General features: G+C 49.0%; 1 protein-coding gene across 7 annotated transcripts; it reads right to left on the bottom strand.

Annotated features, from left to right (window-relative positions):
• Positions 1-320: 320 nt before the first annotated feature.
• On the bottom strand, positions 321-24,574 carry Setd1a (SET domain containing 1A, histone lysine methyltransferase). 7 transcript variants are annotated; one of them, XM_075972384.1, is made up of 19 exons: positions 24,526-24,574; positions 23,131-23,295; positions 22,811-22,906; positions 20,646-20,916; positions 17,459-17,580; positions 16,997-17,226; positions 15,551-16,409; positions 14,615-15,406; positions 13,985-14,161; positions 13,748-13,835; positions 12,938-13,095; positions 12,728-12,815; positions 8,595-8,927; positions 3,681-4,742; positions 3,131-3,303; positions 2,939-3,049; positions 2,675-2,794; positions 1,212-1,349; positions 321-1,135 (listed from the first exon to the last, which is right to left on the bottom strand). In XM_075972384.1, the coding sequence occupies exons 2-19, from the start codon at positions 23,278-23,280 to the stop codon at positions 962-964; spliced, it is 5,142 nt and encodes a 1,713-aa protein (XP_075828499.1). In that variant the 5' UTR covers positions 23,281-23,295; positions 24,526-24,574; the 3' UTR covers positions 321-961. The 7 variants fall into 7 exon arrangements, with proteins under 7 accessions (XP_075828499.1, XP_075828497.1, XP_075828502.1 ...); XM_075972382.1 differs by lacking the exon at positions 24,526-24,574 and adding an exon at positions 24,093-24,228; XM_075972387.1 differs by lacking the exon at positions 24,526-24,574 and adding an exon at positions 24,093-24,228 and having other exon boundaries at positions 15,551-16,406.
• Positions 24,575-25,552: the final 978 nt, after the last annotated feature.

Here is a 25,552-nt window from a genome sequence, read left to right as displayed (position 1 = left end):
AATGGGGTCGAGACAGGGTGACCTCATCACTGCTACGAGACCTTGCTTCTTCCCTCCTGCTGGGTTTCCCAAGAGGCTGGAGTCCCAGCACCAGCTGTGGTTCTGGGGAGAGAGAGGAGGGAAGCCTGATCTTGGTACAGCTCTGGCTAGCATCCCTGGGGAGATACGGGCTGGTTGTTGTAGTCCTTTAGGTGGTTGGTCCACAGCAATACTGCTGTCCGCAGGCCTATTCACCCCAAACTTCAGGCCACCCACTTTCGTCCTCTCACTTCACCCGCATCCCAGCCTGCTCTTCCCAAAGATATTGACCAAGCATTTTTGTACAATAAAGTTTAATCACAATTATAAAAATGTGGCGTTGGGTTTTCACTATTAACATTATATACAATCCAGCCCAACAAGAAGGGCCTGCCCCCCACCATCCTGGCCCACTGAGCCAGAGCTCTGAGACACCAGGGTGGGAGGGTGACCCACAGGGTCTGGCAGGAACAGATGAGGCAGGGTTCCAGGCACAGAGTTCCCAGGACTAGGGGCCAAAGGCCCCCCCAGGGGGAGAACATGGCCACTGCCCCAGAGACCCCTAAATTGGGGAGGGGTGCATATAGGACAGAAGGGGAAGTCCCCACTAACATGAAGCAGAGGGCTCTTCAGCCCCCAAGAATAGCATCTATACAGGCTGGTACCCCAGGTTTCCACAGGAAACAGCTGCTGGCAGCTACACAACATTTACAGCTTCTTCTCCGCAAAGAAAAAAAAATTAAGAGGGTGGTTGGGCAAAGGGTACGGGGAGTCAGAAGTTACCTCAAAGGACTGAGGCTCCCTTGCTGGGCTCAGGGCCCCTATCCCACATGTGGAGATGGGGACATGTGGGCCCTGCTGAGCCCACTAAGGCTGGGGGTGCTGGGAGCTTAGGGCACCAAGGGGGAATAAATAGGGGTGAGGGCACCAGTCCTGCCCCACCTCAGTTGAGGGAGCCACGGCAGCTTTCAGTGCCGCACAGACACGGGATCTTGTTGTCCTCTAGTGGGAACTTGTAGTCGTAGGTGATCTCCTCATCCACGCCAATGGGCTGCTTGGAGTAGATCACAATCTTCTTCTGAGACTCGATGGTGATCACTTTAGCGTAGCAGTTGGGCTGCAGGAGGGGCAGTGTAAGCCGCAGCCCCACCTCACCCTTGCCCAGCCCAGCCCTGGCCCAGCCCTGAGCGCACCGTGCAGCAGTGGTTGATGAACCTGGCGAGGTTGCCACACTTGGTGGCATCAATGATGGTATCGTGATCCACCCGGAAAAGGTAGCTGCTGCCAATGCCCTCCTGAACGTAGCGTTTCTCCCGCATGTCAGCTACCATCTGGGAGGATGAGATGCACACGTCATGGACATCAGCCACTGCACGGGCTAGACTTGCTCCCAGCAGCTACTGGGGTCACACTGATTGGATAAGCACCTGGGTCTACCTGCTCCCACCTATTCTGACCCAAAGTCAGCCACAGAAAGACTCTGGAGAAACCAGTATTGGCTCTTCGGAGAACCTGTGGCCACAGTGGAGCCAACAGTATGCTGTGGGCTTGGGGCAGCTTCTGAGATGACAGTGCCATGCCTTCAATTGAATCCTCTCCTAAGACTATCCTTCCCAAATAGACACCTATGGGCAGCTGGCAAGAGCAGATGGCAGATGGTCTGTGCCAGGACAAAGGCTTTCAGCAAGGGGCAGCCATTCCTAGGAAATAAGCAATGCATTCTCCATTCTCACTGGGTGACCTTACCCCTTTGCAGAGTTCTAACCAGCAGTTCTGTGGTGAGGACTCCTCCAGGCTTCAATCTCCAGCCAAGTCCACCTCAGTAGGACTGTGGGATGTCATCCCTACAACCCTAGGACCCTGAGCCTATGTCTACACTGGGACAATCCTGATCTTATTTCTGTTCCTTCTGCTGCTCCCAATCACATTCCTAGAAGCTAATGGGAATACCTTGAGAAAGACCTCAACACCTTACCTTCACCCTCTACGGCCAACTACCTGGTTCTGTCAACCACTCTGGACCCACAGGCTAGACTCCTGTCATCCCTGGGCCACTACCTCTTCCATACCTTGGCTTTGATCTGCCATTAAGCCCCACCGAGACCAGCCTACACAAGCTCTTTTCTACACAGCCAGAGGGAGCTTATTAGCTTCTCAAGTCCTTGCTTGCACAGCTTCCAGGACATTCCCCATCCATCCACAAGGTCACACTTGACTGATATGGTTCCAGCTCTGAGGAGTTGGCTCCTCTTGCATTTCCAGGCTCACATCTCTGTCACTAGCCCTGAACACATGCACTGGCCACATCTTCCTAAGAGGATGCAGCTTCTAAGCCTTTGCACATGCTGTCCCCAGAACTGGAGCACATGTATCCTGCTGCCCCAGGAGTTCACGGCCCTTTAGCTTCCAGGGCTCTGGGAGGCTCTGGGTCCCGACATCTACAACTCCCTGGTATCAACACCATTCTTGACTATCATTGCTGCCCAGTGTTCCTGGGAGGCTGGCCTACTAACGTCTACTTTACTAAGTAAGTCTCAAAGCTGAGCAGTGGCAGTAGCAGTAATGAGTGAGGCTTTGTAAAAGCCTCAGATGATGGCGTGAAATCTCATGCTGTTGTACAGTCAGCAGCTAGGCTGATGCTGGAGTGGAACCTTACCTGGCGGATGTTCTGGCCAACATATTCTATCACCATCTCATCAGCTGCGATGGGTTCCATGGCAAACAGACCCCACTCATGGATCCGGCTCCGGCCAAATCGGAGTTTCTTCTTCCGGAACTAAGAGACAGAAAGTAGCTTTAACGGTTTGATGCTCCCACAAACTTGCACCTTCTCCTGTCTCACAGGATCACATCAGGGGCAATCTCCTTGTTGTGTTTTTTTTCACTGGGTCTCCTCCCTCCTCCAGTTTCCCCTCCTGACCTTGAGCTGGTTTAGCTTTAGCAGATCACTATCCATGATGGCTGAGGTGCCAATGGCGCTCAGTAACCGCCGCTGCTCTGACCGTCGCTCAGAAAGCACCCGATTAGTCCCCTGTGAACAAGATTAAGGTGGTGGTGAGTGCTTGAAGGACTGGAAGGAGGAGGCAAGCTAGGGCTTGGGGCAGGGCTCTACCTGAGTGTCCACGCCTTCCAGCTGTCGGGCTGAGACAGGGCACACATCCAGGTACTTGTCCTTCTCCTTCTTGCTGATGGGATAGTAACCTTCGCTGCGTGCAGAGCCTGTCTGATGCTCCCGGGGCCCATCTTGGGGCCGTCGCTTGCGCTTTGGAGTGCTTAGGTTGGTGAGTGCAGGGTGTTAAGGAAGAGAACAGGTTCCCTACTGGCCAGTCCCTTGGGGCCCACACCTCCTGTCCATCCCAAACCCAGCCTATCCGGTAGCTGGTCCAACGGTGAGAACATTCAGGAGACAGACTGGATAAGGCAAGTCTAGACCTTACCTGTTCTGTCAGAAAAGACACTAGGCAGAGGGAAAAGAAAGCTGGCAGCTAGAGAACCCCAAAGCTAACCAAGGCACAGTGAGTTAGACAGATAGGAGACCAGTATACAATCCTAGGAGTGACCGGAGGATGACATTTCTGGCCACATGACCTCAAGGAAAGCTGTCCCCACCCCAACCCCGTGTCTTGCTCTAGGGAATAAGCAGGCTCTGTGGCTCAGGATATTTGTGTGATGGACCCAGTGGGTATCATTAAGCCAGTCGGCCCCACTGGTCTGCTGCAGCAGCCGCTCATATGTGAGTCGCAAGTAGCTCATGTCTTCCAAGTCCAGGCCTGAGTTCCAAATGTCATATAGGATGGTCATCTGCTCAAATTCACTCCTTGGTTCAAAGGATGGAGGCGGTGGGGGTGGGGGTGGGAGTGGTGGCCGTCTTCGTCGAGTGTGGGAGCGGAGGCTGCGCCTCCTGATAGCTCCTTCCTCGTCACTGCTGCTGCTGCTGCTGCTGCTTTCTGAAGACTCGGACTCCTCTTCCTCCTCATCTTCCTCCTCATCCTCCCCCTCCTGCTCTGGATGCTGCTGCTGCAACTGTTGCTTTGACTCCTCTGCCTCAGCCACCACCACCTCAGGGGCCTCCAAGACTTCATCAGCTGGGGAGCTGAAGAGTGCATCCAGGGCAGGAGCTGGCTCTAAGGGCCGAGGTGCTGGTGTGGCAGGTGGAGGCTTGATGGCCAGGGCATAGTTGTGTTCTAAGAGGATATGGCTGAGTAGAGGACTTGGGCGCTCAGCCTCGTCTGAGGTCTCTGTGGCCTCTGAGTCGTCACCAGTGGGTAGGATAGCTAACCCACGTCTGGCTGGGGTCAGGGCTAGATCGGCCAGCACTGCCAGGTCCACTTCTGTCCCTGACTCAGTGGCTTCTTCTTCTTCAGTAGAGCGGACACGACCTCCAGCCCGATTCCGACCCCCTCGGGTCACCTCCTCAGGCCAACTCTTAACCAGAGATGCATGGTCCAGGGGCAGGTTCCGAATGGTCCGCTCCACAACCCGGGGAACTTTTCGAGAGACTGGACCAGGAGACTTGGCCTGCAGTGGGGCAGCTGGGGGAGGCTCTGGGGTTGGTGTCTCCTCAGCGGCAGAGAAGGAGACAGTTTTCCGGCGTTTCTTAGGTGGGGGTAGGAGAGGGATAGGAGAAGAGGGACGCTCATCCAGGCGGGGGGCAGGGTCTGGAGGTCCAGCTGGTGGCTCTGGAGGAGGCTGTGGTATATTAGGAGGTGCTTCCTCAGCAGTACCTGGGGATGGAAGCACGTGGGCAAAGGCCAACTTCATTAGACAAAACTGTCAGGGCTGGAAACCTGGGCTCAGCTATACTAGCGTGAAGCAGCCTTACTTCATCAAGTTCTACTCTATTCTGCCTCAGCTTCCATATAAAGTTTTGTTTTGTTTTTTTTGGGGAAAGGGTTTCACTGTAGCTTTTGGAGTCTATCCTGGAACTAGCTCTTGTAGACCAGGCTGGCCTCGAACTCACAGAGATCCAGCTGCCTCTGCCTTCCAAGTGCTGGGATTAAAGGTGTGCGCCACCGCTGCCAGCCAGCTTCCATCTAATACACTCATGATGATAAATACACATACCTGCTTACACAGTGGACACTCCTGCCTGCCTCTCTCCTGCCCATATCACTCTCAGCCCTGTGTGCTCCCTGAACAGGATAGGGCTCTGTACCTATTCATTATTCCAGCTAACAAGCATCTACTCTGGTCATGTCAGGCATGGAGAAAACTCAGAGGAGACAGACAAGTGCAGGAAGCTTTCATTCAAATGGGATAACTGACCAAATCAAATGTCTAGTCAAACTAGAAAAACCAGGGAAGGAAGGGCTGCCACAAAAAAAAAATTGGGTTTCTAGATTATTTATAAGACCGTTGGAAAATAATGACTAGACACTTGTGGGTTTATAGCTTTTACATCTCACTGTACCATTTTCTTTCTCTCTTTTTTTTTAAAGATTTTTATTTTTATGTATACATGGTTCTACAGTACAGAAGAGGGCACCAGATCTTATTACAGATGGTTGTGAGCCACCATGTGGTTGCTGGGAATTGAACCCAGGACCTCTGGAAGAGTAGCCAGTGTTCTTTACCTCTGAGCCACCTCTCCAGCCACCGTCACTGTACCATTTTCAATACTAAGTGGCAGCCAGTACCACATCTGGCTGGGCAGGCAGCAATCAGCTGAGCATACTGCCTTAAACTGAGTGCTCCTTACTTGGGAACACTAAGTAAGGCCCTTCAATGTGTTGTGTCACGTGGGTATCACGTGGGTCTCAGACAATGGCAAAGTACACATCTTAGCATCCAACTCAGCTTCTTCACACAGGTTTCTTCGGTCCCTCACTTCCACAGGCTTTCATTTAGGATACAATTTTTGGGTTACCTGCTCAGGCAGTACAACTACTTTTTTTCTGGGAATTGCTCGTCCATGACCTCAATTCTTAAAGACAAGGCCCTAGAAGTCAGTGTCCCCCAGCTTTCTCCCTCAGAGCCATCACTAAGTGATACCACAAAGACTGCACCTGATCCAAGCTGGCCCAATCACAGACTTCTAAGAAGGTCTAAGATAGTAGGTTGGTTGGCCTATTGCTAGCCTGGTGGTTGGTGAGTATGAACACTGTACTGGAATGAAGAACCAAAGGAAACAAATTTCCCGGGGAAAGCAAAAATAAACCAAGCTAAAAGACAAAAGAAAGACAAGACCACTGGGCTGTGGTGGCACACACCTTTCATCCCAGCACTCAGGAGGCAGAGGCAGGCGGATCTCTGTGAGTTGGAGGCCAGCCTGGTCTACAGAGCACGTTCTAGGACAGGCTCCAAATATACACAAAGAAACCCTGTCTTGAAAAACCAAAAAAGAAAATAAAAAAGGCAAGACCAAGATGTTCTACTCGTCTCTGAATTCTCCCAGTAAGCATACCATGTAAGCATATCCACACCCACCCACTCCATCTTCTGCTTTTTGAATGAGGTCTCATGTAGCTCAGACTAGCCTGGAGCTCAGTGGAGTCCAGGATGAAGCTCATATCACCGGCTGCTATATAAACTGACTGAAATTGGCTGCTATATCTAGACCCTCAACGTCTTTTCTTTAATTAGGCTACTAGTTAGTTATTAAGCTGACAATTTCCAGAGGATCGTGTGAACTACCTTTTCAGGTCTTCCCCAATTTCCTGGTAAGCCACACAGCCCTCCTTGTATACCATACCCTTAGAGGAAACTAGCTATCGCTGTTACCTTCCCTTGTCCCTTATTACTTGCTTTCAGCCTCAACTATTCATCTGAAATTTGTAATTCTAATGACCTGTCACGTCCAAGGCACTTCTATCTTATTATAACTTCTCCTGTGCACAATAACATAGTCTAACCCCGCCTTTTCATTTTTTATTTATTCAGTCAGTTAGTATTGGACACTGTACCTAGGACTTTTGCATGCTAGTAAATACTACCACTGAGCTAGACAGCTGGACCTTTGTAAAATTCTATTTCGATAGAGGGTCTTGCTAAATTGCCTAGATTAGGCCTGAATAGTCTAAAATGGCCTCAAACTTTATATCTTCCTGCCTGACTCCAAAACCTCAGCTCTATAACCCAATTGCCAATGTTTTCAACTCAAAGTCCAGAGGCCACAACTCAACTCCAAATCATCTGTGCCTATAATCCTAGGTCACTTTACCATCTTTTTGTGGCATGTAGTATCACCAAGTTATTTATCCTCTTCTTCATCCTGATTTCCACTTATTTTCTGTCTCTGACCCACAACCTCAAGTGTAATTCTTCAACTGTCTACCCTGGTTTTTGAGATATGGTCTTTCACTGGGACAAGGAGCTCAACCCAGGGATCTGTCTCTGCTTCCCCAAACCTGGTATTATAAGTGCAAGCCACCACACCTTTATGTGGGTGCTAGGATCAAACCCAAAGGTTCTCTGGTTTGTGTAGGAGAAGCACTTTACCTGCTGGGCTCTATCCCCAATCCAGGAATTGCATTTTACCTGTGTCCCCTCTAATGCTACCCTTATATCTCCTTCCCCTTTTCCAAATCCCTCTTCCAGCCAGAATGGTCTTTTGGGAATGTAGATGTGGGCCCAGAAAAATCGAAGGAGAAAAATGCCTCCTAAGTGGTCTTTTCTTGCCCATAGATTCAGTATACAGTGTCAGAAGAAGTCTTCATCTTATGGATGTTGAAATTTTTTTAAAATTTAATTTTAGCCGGGCGGTGGTGGCGCATGCCTTTAATCCCAGCACTTGGGAGGCAGAGGCAGGCAGATCTCTGTGAGTTCGAGGCCAGCCTGGTCTACAAGAGCTAGTTCCAGGACAGGAACCAAAAAGCTATGGAGAAACCCTGTCCTCTTTGTAATGTATCCTTTCAAATCACTATTATCTAGTAATTTCCTTTCCATGGCAAAGAAAAAAATTTTTTACATAGATTCTGCAATTTGCATAGGAGGGCCTCAGTCACTTCTACAGTTTTGGCCACGCTTCACCCTAAATTTTCAATATACCATAGGGTGAGCTTTCTTACAGGTGTTCCAACTTGTATTCTGTGCCTTATGCAGAGCCTATATATCTGCTAGTTCCTCCTCAGTGTCTGCTATTCAGACCACTGTGCCTCAGCAGGATGATGTGCCCAGACCCAAAGACACTCTCAGGAATCTGAGTTCCTTGCATCTTCCCTTCATAATATTTAATGGTTTAAAATCATAGTTATTTTATGCACTTATTGCTTGACTGGTCTGTATCTCCCTGTAGACTGAAAGCTTTATGAGGATGAGAACAGCTTCTGTCAGACACACCATCATGTCTTTGTACTGCTACTGGTAGTAGTAGTGCTCAATAAACTTCTACTGTATGAACGCACAGTCCCTACCTACCACAGGACCATCATGTGCATGTGCTACAGAACAATAAGGACCATACACATCTGCAAAGGAAAGCAAAGGCAAAACTCAGACATGAGTTAGTGTTAGCACGTGACCATTTAACTGCCTCCACATACACACAGCACCTTAGGTACGAAGTGTAGGTAGACACCATTCTCCAAGACACTGACAAACATACATCTTAGTCACATGACCTGTCTGATGAAACCTACCTGTAGGCCGTGTGGGTGATGTCTCCTTTTCAGGGAGAGGCATAGCAGGGGAGTCTATCACCCTGTCTGTCTCAGGCTTCTCATCAGGTGCTGGAAGGGATTCTGGGACTTCTCTGGGGGTTGGTGACACTGGGGGAATGACTGCTGACTGTTCCTCTTCTTCAGAGGAAGACTCTGATGAGGAAGATGAGGAGGAGGAGGAGGAGGAGGAGGAAGAAGAGGATGAAGAGGAAGAGGAGCTGCTGCTCTCGGAGTCTGACGTGCTCCCGTTTTCACCATCTGAGTCAGCATACAGAGAGCACTGGGAAGATGAGTCGCTGTCCTCATCCTCACCTGGAAATCCAGAAGAGACAATCAATGGTCAAGCTGAGGGATCATTCACTAAATACTCTGGCTGTGTGGCTCTAGGCCTGGTGCTAAAAGTCCAAGAAGTCAAGAGGTTAAATAAGCAAGTGTCTGCTTACAGTGACTAACATTAGCCTAAGGGACTGAAGAACACAGGAAAGAAAGCCCTGGGTTCTGCTTAAAAGAACAAGTCTGGGAAGGCCTCCCTAAGGAGGTGCTAAAATCAAAAAGGAGGAAGAGGAGCTATCTGACCACAAAGAAATGGAGATAAATCAGGAGTATCAATAACAACAAAAAAGAGAGACCTAAAGACTGCCATGTAGTCAGTTTGGACCAAAGTAGGTTTGTAGAAGACGGACTCAAAGAATTCTGCAATAAACAGTATATGCGTTGAACATAGAAAGGACGCTGGGGGTGGAGGGGGAATAGAGAGAGGTTTAAAAGAGAACAAGAAAGGTCAATGAATGTATGTGGATTAAAGCAAAAGGAGGGACAATTCAGGAGAGGGTACCAGCAAACAGTAGGAAAGGTATGATTAGTGTATGGCATATAAATGTATAGCCATAATGAAAATCCTACATTGTATACTAAATTGAAGAAATTAATTAAAATAAAAAGTCAGGGGGCTGGAGAGATGGCTCAGCGGTTAAAATCACTGGCTGTTCTTCCAGAGGTCCTGAGTTCAATTCCCAGCAACCACATGGTGGCTCCATATAATGAGATTTGGTACCATCTTCTGCCCTGCAGGTGTACATGCGGACACTCTATACATAATAAATAAATATTAAAAAAAAAGTCAGTCAGCTGGGCGATGGTGGTGGGACGTCTTTAACCCTAGTACTCGGGAGACAGAGGCAACGGATCTCTAGGAGTTTGATGCTAGTCTGCTACACAGAGGGAGTTCCAGGACAGCCAGGGCTATACAGAGAAACCCTGTCTTGAAAAAACAAAAATTTGCTGGGCGGTGATGGCGCACGCCTTTAATCCCAGCACTCGGGAGGCAGAGGCAGGCAGATCTCTGTGAGTTCGAGACCAGCCTGGTCTACAAGAGCTAGTTCCAGGACAGGCTCCAAAACCACAGAGAAACCCTGTCTCGAAAAACCAAAAAAAAAAAAAAAAAAAAAAAAAAAAAGATTTAAAAATAAACAAAAAGCCAAATAAATTTAAAAAACATAGAGCTGGAGAGACGAATCAGGTGTTACAAGCACTGGCTATTCTTCCAGAGGACCAGGGTTCAATTCCCAGCACCCACATGCACATGAGCTCACAACTGTAACTCTAGTTCCAAGAGATCTGATACCGTCACACCAATGCACATAAAGTTAAATAAAAAGCTAGTCGTGGTGATAGGCACATTTGTTCTACAGGTGGAGGCAGGAAGACCAGAAGTTTAAGGTTTTGTTCATCTACATAAGTTAGAGGCCTGCCTGGGCTATGTGAGACTCTTCCTCAACAAAACAAAACAAGGGCCCAGCAAGATGGCTTTAGCAGGCACCTGTTGCCAAACTGATGACCTAACTTTGAACACTGAAATTTACATGGTGGAAGGAGAGAGCTGACATACATATATGTGATACACACATATATATAAATACCACACTTACAGAAGATCAGTACTGGATGAGAGAGAGCACTAAGAAATCCTGAAGAGGTATGATGGAAAATTCCTATAACCCCAGCACTTGAAAGGCAATGAGGTCAGGGAGAGAGGAAGCGAGAGCAAGCAATCAGATGCATTTATGAATTCCATAATGGAGTAAAATTAGAAGGTCGTAGTGGTAAACTGGAACATGGAGAGACAAAACTGAAAAGAACATATGAACAGGGGCTAGAATGACTGACTATACAAATGGCCTATAATGCCCACTTTGGTAGAAAATAGGGAGTCAGGCAAAGACCTTCTAGAGAAGTGAGTACATTTCCCAAAATGCATATTTTAGTAAAGAAATTACTATTAGCTGTTTGGAAAATGGATTGAAATAAAAGGAAGGGAGAGACACAGAAATCAGTCAAGATTGCAGCAGAGGAGTTGGGGGATGCAGGCCAACTGGTAGAGTACTGTTTGCTCCCTAGCACCGCACACACCAGGCATGCTGGCATGTTTGTAATCCTAGCACTTCACTTAGGTAGAGGCACAAGAGGACTACAAAAACAGTTGAGAAAGGCAAAACAGCAGGAACAAAGACAAATTCAAGATACACATTAAGAGATACAGCAGATAGACAGGAGCTGTCTTCATTCTTAGCAGGTCAACCAGTCCTTTGCTTCTTCAGCAAAGACCTCAGATCATTATTGCTACCAACCCCAGCCACTGCTGAAACAGTACCTTAGAGAAATTCCTGACTGACATCCAACAGTGGCTCTTTCCTAGGGTCCAGCACATTACCAGACTTGTTACCCTATTTCTATTTCATTGTTCCTTAAAAAGTAACAAGTGTGTCCCCATAACAAGTTGGGTTTTCTTTTCTTTTTTTTCTTCCCCTTTTGGTTTTTCGATACAGAGTTTCTGTGTTCTGCTCTGGCTGTTCTGAACTCATTCTGTAGACCAGACTGGCCTCAAACTTACAGAGATCCTCTTGCTTCTGCCTCCTGAATGCTGGGATTAAAAGCATGCATCACCACTGCCCAAACTTCAAACAAGCTCTTAAAAGCAGTAACTACATCTGTCTGAATCAAGACTTTGTCTAAACTTCATAAAACAAGTACAAGTATGCACAGATTTTCAATGCATGTTTCTTTTAAAAAAAAAAAAAACAGGCAGTGGTGGTCTACAGAGCAAGTTTCAGAACAGGCTCTAAAGCTACACAAAAAAATCCTGTCTCAAAAAAGAAAAGCAAAACAAAACAGTATATTTATGTGTATATACATACACCACATGCCTGTGGAGTTGGGAAGGCATTGGATCTCCTGGAACTGAAGTTACTAGCAGTTATGAACCACCCTAGGTGCTGGACCAAACATGGGTCCTCTGTAAGAGCAATAAGTGCTATTAATCACTGTGCTACCTCTGCAGGCCCTTCATACATACTTCTGAAGTATGTACAACCCATGGAAGATGTGTAAGTGGATAGAAAAGTGTCTGGTAATCGCACAGGAAGGGAAGAGAAAGGAAGTCTGGTGGCTGGGCCTCACAAGAAGAGCAGTGCTCGGCCGGGCGGTGGTGGCGCACGCCTTTAATCCCAGCACTCGGGAGGCAGAGGCAGGCGGATCTTGTAAGTTCGAGACTAGCCTGGTCTACAAGAGCTAGTTCCAGGACAGGCTCCAAAACCACAGAGAAACCCTGTCTCGAAAAAAAAAAAAAGAAGAGCATTGCTCTAAGATGAAAAGGTCTAGTCTGGTAGAATCAAGGTGCAAGAAGAGAATACAAACCGCTCACCTCTAGGACCTGAGAAAAGACACAGACTTTGCTGGACTGTCCAGAGGGAGACTAGCTTCAGAAGATAGAACAATCTGAACTAATGGGGTTAATGTTCCAAAGGACGCTGCTAAAACAACTGTCTTTGCTAAGGGCAAGACTGGCCAGAAGTAGGCCCGGCGGTGGTGGCGCACGCCTTTAATCCCAGCACTCGGGAGGCAGAGGCAGGTGGATCTCTGTGAGTTTGAGGCCAGCCTGGTCTACAAGAGCTAGTTCCAGGACAGGAACCAAAAGCTACGGAGAAACCCTGTCTTGAAAAATCAAAAAAAAAAAGACTGGCCAGAAGTCCAGCAGGAGAGCTCTATGAGGTCAGAAAAAGACAAACTAGATACTACAATCCCTTCTCCGCCAGACCTGAATCTACTTAACTTACCATCCGATGCCTCTGCCTCCTTCTTGGTGGCATCCACAGCTTCTTCCCGCTCTTCATCTTCCTCATCTTCGTCATCATCATCCTCATCCTTAAAGAAAAGGAAAAATTGAGATTAACAGGGAAAAAGACAAGTTTTCATTCTTGAAACCCTGCTAGCTGCTTGGGTTCCAGCTAAGTGAGAAGCTGGCTCTCTGGTGCCCAGCATCTTACCTTCTCTGAGGAAGACTCCTGGGATGCTTCTTCCCCTTCACTGTCCAGAGCAAAGGATTTCCGGTGCTTGCCTTGGGTCTTCCCTCGTTCTTCATCTCGCTTCGGAGGCTTGGTCCCTGGACGTCCTGGTTCCCCAGCTTCCTTCTCTCGCTCAGGATCTGCAAGAGAAGTCAGAGCAGTTGCAGTTTATCGGTAATTACTGCTCTCCTACGCCAGATGCAAGGAACTTTACACACACTATTGCCCACTTTACTAACAGGCCAAACTTACAGGCAGGAAAGTTGAAACTCAGCACACAGACGAACACACTAACATATTACACAACTTAAGCTACGTCCCACACATTTTCTTTCATCATCTTCTAAGCTGGGTGAAAGAGGATGCTAACTTATTTTATTTGGCTCAAGAAAACAATATAGGACTGAGGGTTCTCCAGAGAAGCAAATCTGACTCAATAAAGAAGCTTCAAATCACACAAGCTGCCAACCAACAACCCAGACTTCAACAGACTAGGAAGACTGTACCACAAAAGCATTAGGTGGTAAACTCCAGATGTGAATTCTTTCTTTGTAAGTGGAAAAACCAAAACACAGATTCATTGAAATCAGCATAGCCATAATTAAACCCTAACTCTGGGAGAGGTCTATCTGATGCTTCCGATGCCTTTTAGAATTCCTTTCATTTGTTTTAATTCTGCATAAAGGTCTCCAATTGGTGCCTGGTTCTCAGAAATACCTTGGCCCCTTCACTCCTCCTCTCCTATCAGACTCTGAACAGATCACCTTTCTCTTCTGCTGACTGTCTACTTACCATCCTCATCTTCCTCAGCTGGAGTAGAAGGCCTGGGCCTCTTTTCCTCACTGGCCTCGGAAATTTCTGATGGCTCTTTCCTCTTCACCTGGAAGATGCAGAAAAATGGGGCCCATTTACAACTCAATCAGGGAGAATGAGAGGGAGGGAAAATTTAAAAAACCCTCAACTCCCAAGCATCATTTCCCCAAGGAAGGGAGGCCCACCAGCTTTCCCCGCCACCACGTTTCTGGATACCTTAAATGAAGGCAACCGCAGGGCCCCTCGTAGCCCTGACCCAAAGGCAAAGGCCTCAATGCCCGTGATTCCGCCACTCTTGGCCCAGTCTACAAGGGACAGCATGCCAGGCTCTTTGAGTTTCATCTTTTCTTTATCTTCCTCCTTGGCTTGCTGTTTGGCTGCATTCTGGAAGGGCTGCAGATAGCAGGGAGACTTAGCTGCAGACTCCAGAGCACAGTTATTCCTTCCTGCCCAAGAACCAACAATGGGCCTCAAGAACACAGACATCCATTAACCGACACTATCTCTGGCCAGTTAAAGAGATTCTCAAGTCTGATACTTTAGGCCATCCACCCTTAGGAAACAGTTACTAATTTCTACCCTGTGACAATTGGTAGAACTGAAGACAAGCCCAGAAACACGTAAGAGTTCTGTCCACTGCAAGCAGCAGAGGCACCAGGACAAAGCTCTTGTGACCTAGGTCTGTGCTTACCTTTTGCTCTCTGTCTGATTCCCCTGCCCATAATGCCCACATTCACTTCATGTTCTCTTATCCCTACTTTGATCTGGGCAATCAGGGAAAGTCAAAGGTGTATCTCCTTCAGCAAGTACTCAAGTGCCCAGCGTCCCTGGACTAGACCTCCTCACCTTGGCCTTTTCTTCCTTGCTCTCCCACCACTGGTCAAAGGCTCCAAAGGCCACATTCTCCACCATCTTGCGGTTGAGGTCTCGCTGCATAATGCTCTTCATCTCTTGGACAAGGGTGGCTAGCACACGACCCACAGTGCCCGCTGAAGGCAGGGCCTTGCTTTCTGCCATCTCGGCTTCTTCCCTGTGAGGCAGGCGGGTTTCTTCTCCAGAGACTGAGGAAGAAGGCAGGGGCTCTGCTGCCATGGGCAAGGGCAGGTGATAGGCTTCCCGGGAGTATGCCCCACGACCTTCTTGCCCTTGTGTGTACAGAGCATAGGGCAAGCCATAGGCTGCCTCTTGTGGGGGTGGGAAAGGGAGGAAGGCCTCGCCAAAGGCCCCACCAGGAGGACCAGCTGAGGCAGCAGTCAATCCCTTGCCCTGCCGCAGCTGGTGGAGCCGAGTTAACATCTGGGTCTGCATCTGGAAGGACATGGGCATCCCTCCCCACTGTGCTCCAAGTCGATCCATAAGTTCCAGGGAGTTCACAAAGTCATAGATGTGGGGTGGTGGTGGTGGAGGCGGCGGAGGGTACTCAGGGGGGGGTGGTCCATCTGGGTGGGGTGGCAGGAGGTAGGCAGGTTGATGGGGAGGATAACCCAGAGGAAGGGAAGAAAGGTAGGGAGGAGGAGGGGGAGGTGGTGGTGGCGGCGGCGGTGGCGGTTGCTGGGGAGGCGTTGGGGCTGGAGGAGGCGAACCACCCCTGTCATCATCAGAGATCTCCATATCTTCTCCGGAAGAACATGGAGAAGCCTGTAGGGTATGGAGGAAAGTCACAGACAGCTCCTACCAGAGCTTCCTGAGCATCCCTCTCATTTGTTTCCTTGTCTGAGCACGTTCCCGCTCCCCTAAGACCTAAGCTTCCTTCCCCAATCCTATGGCTGGCGGCAGGCTCACCTGATTCTGTCCATTGGCCTTTGGTGACTCCCGGGCAGCCCCTGGCTCTCCACTCCCTGCAGGTGCTACATCTTCAAAGTTGGCTGGGGCAGGAGGGGGTGTGCAGGGCCCATGACCTGCCCCAGAAGGCACCTCACCCCCTGCATCTCTAGCCCCAGGGCCTGCACTGTTGCTCTCTTCTTCTTCCTCTGTATCAGAGGCCAGGAAAGAAAATTTGGAGCGCTGTTCCTTCAGCAGCATTTCAATGCGGGAGTCTAAGCTGCTGTGCTGAGCAAAGGGGACACTCTCATTGGTGGTCTCTGGGGCTGGGGAGCCAGAACGGGCAGGTGAAGGTGGGCGTGGGGAAGTCCGGGCTTCTTCTCTCTCAGGGCTGGGTGCCCCACCACCACTACCACTACCACCACCACCACCAGGTTCTGGAGGCTCTGGAGGTGGGGCCTCTGAGGCAGGGGGCCGGTAGTCTTGGTCAGTGGATCGGTTGGGATCAGGGGCCAAGTAGGAGGTATAGGAAGGTGGGAAGCGCTCAGGTGTATTTTCAGTAAATGGGGCCCCAGGAGGATCATCTCTAGTTGCCCGGCGAGGTGGGTAGGAACTGTGACGCTGGTAGCGATTCCAGCTTTCATAATATGCTGGGTAGCTAGAGTCAGAACCACGAAACTGAGAGGCTGAGGAAGATGAGGAGGAGGACGATGATGAAGAGGATGAAGATGTGGAAGAGGAGGCTGCAGTGGCTGCAGCAGTTGCTGAGGTGGTAGTAGAGGTGGTTACAGGGGCTGAAGATGTGGAGAAATGGCGGCGAGAAAAAGAATCTTGATAGCTGTTCTCTGACCGCCGGGGTTTGAAGGAAGTTGAAGTGCTGCTGAAGAAGTCAGGGAGTTAGCTAGGCTCCTCCCTGGGTAACCAAAGCCCCTCTAGACAGAGGTTCGATCCCAGCACCCACTTGGTGGCTCAAACCATCTTTCACTCCAGTTCCATGTGATCCACTGCATGAGTACTAAGAACACTGTATGCACACACATACATGCAGACAAAACACTCAGACACATAAATCTAAAGATGAGCTATAGAACAAAGTTTAGAGGTTAAGAGCACAGACTGCTCTTGCAGAAGTTCCAAGTTCAAGTCTCAACACCCAGATGATAGTGGACAACCATCTATAACTTCAGCTCCAAAGTATCTGTCTCCTTTTAGCCTGCTTGCATGCAATAAACATACACACATGCAGAGACACATACAAACACACATAAAAACAGACAAATCAAAACTCCCCAACATTTGCTTCTATGATCATGTCCCAAACTAGTATCCCTGAAAACAGCAATTTGTTAGTTGAAACTAAACACTAAAATAGTTTCTGACTCCTTCTCAGAGACCTAGGGCTCATTCTTCACAGCTATAGCTCCCAGAATCAAATGGCTCAGGCGAAAACAGGTGTGCCTTCCATACCTGCTGGAGTAGGCAGAGTCCTGAGAGTAAGGGGTGCTACCCCGAGGTGTGTAGGGTGTTCCTTGGGAGGACTGAGGGGTGAACTGGCCAAAGGAAGATGGGGTATCTTGTCGACTGCTGGAGAAATTTGTATCTTGGGAGCAGGGAGTGCCATTGCCAGGGGTGCCCCCCACAGCAGTGCCTGCGGGGTAGGCTGCCGTGTCTGAGGAAGATCGTCGGCGGGCTTCAGTCTGGAGAGAAAATGAAGCAAGGAGAAATAAAAAAAGATCAGGAATAATTTAAAAATGTGTCCTGCCCCAATCCAAGAATCCCAGTTTTTTGTTTCTGAAAGCATCTAGGCATCATTCCTTTGCCTTCCTATACTTAACAGTAAAGTTTAGGGCTTTCCCAGATGGCTCCTGCTCCTGGTGACTAGGCAATGTGTCCATATGCCTAATACCACAGCAGCCACAAGCTTCTCACCGTCTCAGTGGCTGCACCAGAGCTCTGGAACTTTTCACTCAGGGCCTTGCCTCCAGTGGGCACAGTCTGAGGAGTGTAGGAGCCATTGACAATCAATTCATAGTATTTCATTCGTTGTTGTCCTAGATGGAGAGAAATGGAAATCAACAGTCAGAAGGAAAAACAACCTCCCTGATTCGGCAGTCTTTTTTCTTCCTCAGGCTTCAAATTTCCTATAATTTTCCTAAATTGTACGTTTTAGAACATCAATCCCATACTTAACTCAATCCTTGGGAATGTCTACCTCATTTCTACCTGCCTATGGTTGCTTTGACTGGATCCTGTCTTTGTATTTTTTTGAGACAAGATCTCATATAGCCAGGTTGGCCAAACTTGCTATATAGAAAACAATGGTCTTGAATTCCTGATACTACTGCTCTACTTTCCAGGTTAGGGATTACCAGGTATGTGCTACCACATACTACTCTTTTACAGATTCATAGAACAAAGCCTGGCTCATCTTTACCTCCTAACTATTAGAAAAAAAAATTAATATGGGTAGGCCACAGTGCTTGGCTTGGCATGAGAGAGGCCCTGGGATCAATCCAAACACCCTGTTTCGTAAACTCATAGTTTATACACATATCTCAATTAGAGTATTTTATAAAGTTTAAGGAAAGTACTCTGCAAAGTAGAGATCTATCTGCTGCTAAGCCCATTACCCCTTTATGTTATAAACTAAAGACTGCAGAATTGCAGCTGCAAAGGTCAATCCAGCCAGGAGGTGGTGATGCATGCCTTTTCATCCCAGGACTCGAGAGGCAGAGGCAGGCAGATCTGTGAGTTCGAAGCCAGCCTGGTCTACAGAGTGAGATCCAGGAAAGGGTTCAAAGCTACAGAGAAATTCTGTCTCAAAAAACCAAAAATAAATAGAGAGATAAATCATTAATGAATAAAAACAAAGAAGTGCCAGTATAGTGGTACATGCCTGCAATCCTCATACTTGGGAGACTAAGTGAGGCCAAGGACCCATCCAGCTCAACATGAGCTGTACAGTGTACAGGTCAGTCAGAGACAGACAGCAAGGCTGACTAATACAGGAAACTGGAATGTAGAGCATCTTCACAGTATGCACAAAACCCTGGATTTCATCCCCAGCACCAGACAAGTCAAGCATAGTGGCACAAGCCTATGATCCAGGATGAAGGAGAAGTAGAAGTCAAGGTCATTCTTGGCTATAAAAGAAATTAAAGCCCAGGCTTCACAACAGGAGACCCTGTCTCAAAAAACAAAAACAAGGGCCTGGAGAGGTTCAGTGGTAAAGAGCATCTTGTGTTCTTGCAGAGGACCTAGGTTAGGTTCCTATGACTCCAATAACAGAGGATCCAGCATCCTTTTCTGCCCTCTGTAGGTGAATACGCACGCACGCACGTACAAAAATAAATCTTAAGGCAAGGCAGTGGTGGCACATGCCTTTAATCCCAGCACTTGGGAGGCAGAGACAGGTGGATCTCCGTGAGTTCAAGGCCAGCTGATCTACAAGAGCTAGTTCCAGGACAGCTAGAACTGTAACACAGATAAACCCTGTATCAAAAAAACAAAAAAAATAAATAAATAAAAAAATAAATCTTAAGAGGCAAAACAAAACAAAAAAAAAAACAAATCAAAAATAACACCTATGAGGTCAAGTGTAGAATTCAAGGACAGCCTAAGCTATAGAGTGAAACCTATAAAACAAACAAAAAAGTCACAGAAACTATCATATGCTCTTTAATCTCAGCACTCAGGCAGCAGAGGCAGGAAGATCTCTGTGAGTTCAAGGCCAGACAAAGTTACATAGTGAGATTCTATCTCAAAAACACAAAAAACAAACATAAAAGCTGTGCAATCACATACAGCAGTCTAAAGACAGAAGGACATGAGTCGTCCCCTCACCTGTAAACACCGACTAACAGCTGCTTCCCTTAGATGGCCCCTGTAACTAGTCTGCCATGGGTCTCATCTCTCCCTGCAATTCCTTGAAAGCGGTTCAAAATAGCCCCATCTTTTTAAATTTTGTTTATTTGTGTGTGATGAACTTGTGGCTATCCAAGTGCATACACATGGAGGCCAAAGGAAGACATGGATATCTCCAATTATTGCATTGCCTCGCTCCCTCAAGACAGGGTCATGCTTAAACTGAAGCTTGCCATTTCTTAGGCCGGTTGGTCAGCGAGTTTCTGGGATCTGCTTGTCTCTACCCACCATTACTGAAGCTACAGGCAAATACAAATATACCTGGACTTCATGAGTGACGGAGATTAAAATTCAAGACTTTATCATTACACAGTAAGTACTTTTATCCACTAAGTTTTCTCCCACCTCCTCTCTGGTTTTTTGAGACAGGATCTCATTATGTAGCCCCATTTGGCCTGGAATCATCTTTGTAGACAGGCTAACCTCAGTCTTCCCATCTCTGTCTCCAAACACTAGGATTATCAGCACATGGCACCATGAAACTCTGCTTTATTTATCTTTATCCTCATAGATATGTTTTTTTTTTTTTTTGGCAAGCCACGAGTATGCTAGGTATGTCCACCACTACTGATCCAAGACTCCAGTTCCTCAGTTATCTAAAATTTCAATCATACTATATGTGCTACTAAAGCAAGCATAAAATATCTATAATTTCAAAACAAAAAAAGAAAAACCCTCACTGAGCCGGAGAGATGACTCAGCAGTTAAGTGTACTGGCTGCTCTTCCAGGACTGAGTTCAGTTCTCAGCACCCACGTGATGGCTCACAACCAACAAAACTCCAGTTCATCCATGGGCATCAGGCATACATGCTGTACATAGATATACATGTAGACAAAACAGTCATACACAAAAACATAAATAATAGAACCCTCCTGAAATCTTAGTACTTTGGAGAAGCCAGTATTAAACTTACTACATATAGTTCAAGTCTTACCCTAAGTACAATTTCTTAGAAGCAGAAAAGTATGATTGACAGTGGGGTACTGCCATTACCATGCTATCAATAACATAAAATACCTTGCATGTACCTTAATTTTTCTCTAAAATTTAAAAATTTTAAGTTCAGAAACACACCTGGCCTCAAGAATTTGGGTAAAGAATCATGACCCTGATTACCTTGGCTGAGCCCAATAGGGCATTTACAGATATAATCTCTGCCAGAGAGCAAGCAAGAGACAAGAGAGCCTCACCTTTGATATCAAGCTGGGCATGGATGATATTGCCCATGACAGAGGTGAGGTGGAGGTTTTTGACAGTCTCCTTGGCACCCCGAGTGCTGGTGAAGAGCACACGGGCCAGGCCCAGGTGCTTGCGAGTGCGGGGATGAAGAAGGATCTCCACTTCTTCTACCTCACCATACTTCCGGCACATATCCTTCAGGAAGGTTTCCCGCACATTGTCATTGAGCCTTGCAAAAGTTACTTCCTTCAGTGGGATCTGTCCGATATAGAATTCATCCAGCTGTGGAAAGAGGAGTTAGTCTGGGGTTTCCATAATGAGCGTAGTTCCCTTACCATTTGGGAAACTTCAGACTCATGCGATCAAGACAGGACTGGGAGACTTTGTGATAGGCAAGTGAAGTGGGGATCATGAACCCTACTGTAGTACAGACCTCTCTCTTTGACTTCTGCTTATGACAAGACAACAATAAGGGAAAAAAGACACATAAAATATAAGAATCAACACACACAAGAGAAAGCAGTAGGAAGAAATAAATAATCTATTAGCTCAGGTCTGATGATCACAGGTTAGATAGTAGAAACACAAAGGTAGAAAAATTTTTTCCCATTCAGAAGAGACAAGACAGTTCTGAGTGTAGTGTGCACTTCTCTAATACTAGCACCTGGAGGCTATTGCACAAGGATCCTCAGTTCAAGGCCAGTCTGAGTTACCCAGGGAGACCATGCCTCAAAAAAGAGAAAAAGATAAGTCAGATATATATATAAAATCTGAAATGATGCAGTGGTAGCAGAGGTGTAGACAGGGTGCCTGGGAGCCAAGAAAAGGATCATTCACACAGAGAAAAGTCAGGAAAAGATTCACAAAGATGTTTCCTATCATTCTCAAGGGGCTTTGTAGAAAACTCAAAGTTTACCAAAACAACAGAACCCATCTTGACGTTTTCTAAACACTGAAAAGGATCTGGTCTGGTTTGGATATAACAAGGGTATAGAGTCAAGTAAGTGATTAGGCCTGCCCAGATCAATAACCACACATGCCAACGCTCCAAAACAGACCTAGCATGTCAACAAGATGGCTCAGTGGATATAGGCACTTGTCACCAAGCCTGACAAGCTTGAGTTTGATCCTTGGACCCCATGGTGAAAAATCAGTTTCTACAAGCTGTGCTCTAATTTCGACATGTGCACAATGGTGTGTGCAAGCTTGAGTGTGAACACATGTGGGTTCCAGGACAGTCAAGGCTACACAGAGAAACACTGTCTTGAAAAGAAAAATAAAAAAATTTAAAAAAAAAAAGAAAAGGGAAAATACATACTTGTAAAATAAGAACAGAACCTGAGACAAATAACAGCAAAGGAGCATAAAACTGAGGAGGAAGCCACAGACAGCAAGTGCAATAAACATAAGACTCCGCATGAAGAGAAAGATTAAGATGAACAGGAAAAAACTACCAGGTGACTCCTAGGCTTCTACGTTGTGAGCCCGGGTATCTGGTGTTGTAATTTATCAGCAGAGGAAGAATGAAAAGGACTGAGAGAATAAAGATAATGTGTTCAGGTCTCTGGAGTCTGGGTTTATGAGGCTGGAAGTAGGTATGGGAAGTAAACATTCAGGCCAATAGAGCTTAAATAAGACTGCTCAAGGAAAGGGAAAGAGGGGGAAACACCCCATAAATTACTTTAAAACTCAGTGGGAAATAAAACAAAGAAACAAAATTGGAAGGAAACAAAGATCCACCAACGTTTCTAGGCTCAGTGCAAAGCTTGCAGAGTATCTACCGTGGGAAAGGGAGCCACTCTTACAGACCAGCTGGGGGAGGACATACCCAAACGACAGTGAGAGACAGAGGACACCAAGCGGGCAGTGACCTTAGTGGTACCCTTAACTGCTTAAGAACTAGGGTATCCCAGTCACGATGTCTCTGAACATCCACCCATACCTCATGCCTCCAGACATCAACACTCTTGTCACCAGCGACATACTAGAGACACCTCAGCTATTTAAGTACACCTCCTGTCTCAGACATCTTAGCCTCACAGACTCAAAAGCAAGGAAATGTGGTTGCCAGTGTTGCACTGGGACAGCCACTCAGGGAGGCTACGCAAAGAGCAAGGTGCTAGGACCCTTGCCGCGCTCCAAGAACCAGCATGCTGAGAGAGTAGCAGACACGTACCTTAAACTTAGGGACTGGGAGGGAGAAGTCTCTGTTCTTGGACCTGACATGGCAGCGGGGATCTTGGAGGTCTTCCACTGGTGTGTACTTCGAGTCCTAGCACAGAAAAGAGAGCGATGTGACCAGGACGAAAACTTAGCAGGCTGTCGACTCCGGGAAGCCAGTGGAGACGCACATACGGAAGAGCTGCCATAACCTGCTCCTTCTCAAAGGACAAGCTACAGGTCCCGGAGGTCTAGGTGCTGAACACCGGGAAGGGCGGAGGGAGGAGGAGGGCAGCCCCGAGGTCCAGGGAAGTCCGGAAGCCATGAGGCACTCACGCTGACACTGAAGTGGACTCCATCGTAGCGGTACACCTTCTGGGAAGGCCTGCGCAAGGCAGGGTCCAAAGCCGGATCCACGATGAGCTTGTAGTTCCGCCACTGGAAGCTCGGGGCTTTCTGCCCATCTCCCCCACCTTCCTGGTCCATCCTCGCTCATTTACACTGTCAGGAAAAGAGGGATACGCAATGGGGGTCCAAGCCTCCGGCCTGACTCCCTTGCCGTCCCCCTCCACGGCTAGCCCGGATTCCAGGTCCCCCCCATCAGTCCAGTTCCCACACCTCGGCATGACCCACGGCTCCCTCAGATGGGGCCCTGAGGACCGGGTTCACTCTAACACTCCGTTCCCCCTCCACCCCCCAAGTCTACCCTCAGGGCCCAGGCCCAGCTCGCGCCCCCAGACCTTCCCGCTCTCCCTAGCGCGCCCCACTTGGCCTCCACGCAAGACCCCTCCCCCGTCCCCTGGCAGGCCCCGCCCCCTCCCGCCTCCTCACCGGCCAGCGGCCCGGGCCGAGCCCCGCTCCCGCTCCCACACGGCCGCTCGCGTCCCCGCGCCCCAGTCCTCTGGACCAGAGGTGGCACCTCTCCGGGGCGTTGGAAACACCGCGAGACCGAGCCTGAGCCCCGGCTTCGGTCCCTGAATTCAGGCGGGGGGGGGGGGTCGGGTAACGCGCGCCGCTGCCCTCTCCTCCCGCCCGGGCGCGTTCGGTGCCCCCCCACCCCGTCTCCGCGCACGCGCGTCAAGGCCCTACTCACCCGCTCGTGGCGAGCGGCTCACCCTCCCCCCACCGCGCGCAGCACCTCAGCGGCGTGAGGCGGCGGCGGCGGCGGCGGCAGCGCGAGACCCGGCCCCGCAGCGGTGGCGGCGGCGGCGCCCCCCCACCACCACCTCCCCGGCGCGCGCACCAAACACCACCGCCACCTGCACGAGGCCCAGCGGGCGCGGCGTCTGCATTCGCACTTTCGCTACAAGGACTGCGGAGCGATCCACGGGGCCGAGCGGAGCGGCTCTGCCTCGGCCGGGGCCCTGTAAGGCTCGGGAGTCGTAGCCCAGGAAGCCTGAAGATCGGCCGCATCCCCCGGAGAGTGGACTGTACCACCCTCATCCAGCTGCCCCGGCCTTGGGGTTCGTGACGAATCGGCGGCGACGAAAGCTGCGACGAGCCCCTGAGGAAAGAGGGGCGGAGCGAGGGGGAGGCGGCCAGCCGGAGCTCGGCAGATTTGAGTGGTGCGTCGAACGACGCAGATTCGCGAGGCGGGCGGGGCAAATGAGTGAACAGGATGCGCGCTCCTTTGCTGCTCTTCCCTGCCCCTTCCTTGCGCAGCTCGAATGCCTACGAGGCTGCAGTGCAGATTCGCCACCGTTCTGGGCTTTGGCCGTCACCTCCTCTCACCTGCGCTGGAGTCGAGAAAATGACGCCCGGTTAGCCAAGCCCCGTTGGCAGTGTCGACTGCTATTCCTGCCTCTTTCTTCCTAGCCCAACTCAAGTAGCAGCCCACTTCCGACTTAGGGCGAAATGGTTACAGAGGAGAAGTCTTCTCGGAGCTTCCTGAAAAATTTCAGACCAGGGAAGGTGCCCAAATAATCCTAATGTGTCGGGTAGCGAATCTGCGGATCCCGTTGTGGGTGGGGCTAGCGCGCCGCGCAGAGAGGCGTGGCCAGGCGTGCGGAGCCCGGCGTAACGGGCTGCTTCCCGTAGAATCCACCAAAACCTGGGCGGGATGGGAGGTGGAAAAATACAACCAGGAGCGGTGACTCAGGCACTTTCCCTGCCCGCGCACATGAGGTGATCGGTTTCTTGCCGCTCTTCTGCTCGGGCCCCTGTTATATTTCGGACAGCAAACCTGCTGTGCACCGGAGGATGGGCCCGAACTCCTGATCTTTTTGTCTCTTATCTCCTGAGGGCTGGGATTACAGGTGTGCGCCACCATAACCGGTTTATAGGATGCTGGAGAGCTAACCTAGGACTTCTTGCATGCTAGGCCAGCACCCTAGTTACACCTCCCTTGGGCCCGTTTTAAAATGTCCGTTTGACAAACGGGGACGAACAGGCCGAAGGGAAGTGTAACTAAATCTAAAACTGTGTTAGGGTTCACTCTGATAAGTTTAAGAGAGGCCTAAAGACCCTTAAGTGCGTCCTATGAAAGTAAAAGTCTCGAGGCAGGCAGATCTCTGTGAGTTCGGGGCCAGCCTGGTCTGTAAGAGCTAGTTCCAGGACAGGCTCCAAAGCTACAGAGAAACCCTGTCTCGAAAAACCAAAAGAAAAAAGAAAAGAAAGGAAAAGAAAGTGAAAGTCCTATAGCCCAGTTAACCATAGGCACTTCAGAAGCCTAACTAGGGCTTCACTTGGGAGCCTGGAGCTGAGATTGCCCCAAGGTTGAACACCCTGGCATTCCCACCGGGTCTACCTGGAGCTGAGG

This window comes from Microtus pennsylvanicus, chromosome 5 (assembly GCF_037038515.1).
Source record: "Microtus pennsylvanicus isolate mMicPen1 chromosome 5, mMicPen1.hap1, whole genome shotgun sequence".
Classification (NCBI taxonomy): domain Eukaryota; kingdom Metazoa; phylum Chordata; class Mammalia; order Rodentia; family Cricetidae; genus Microtus; species Microtus pennsylvanicus.
Note: the sequence above shows the minus strand (reverse complement) of the source record. Positions and strands in the feature narration are given on the sequence as shown.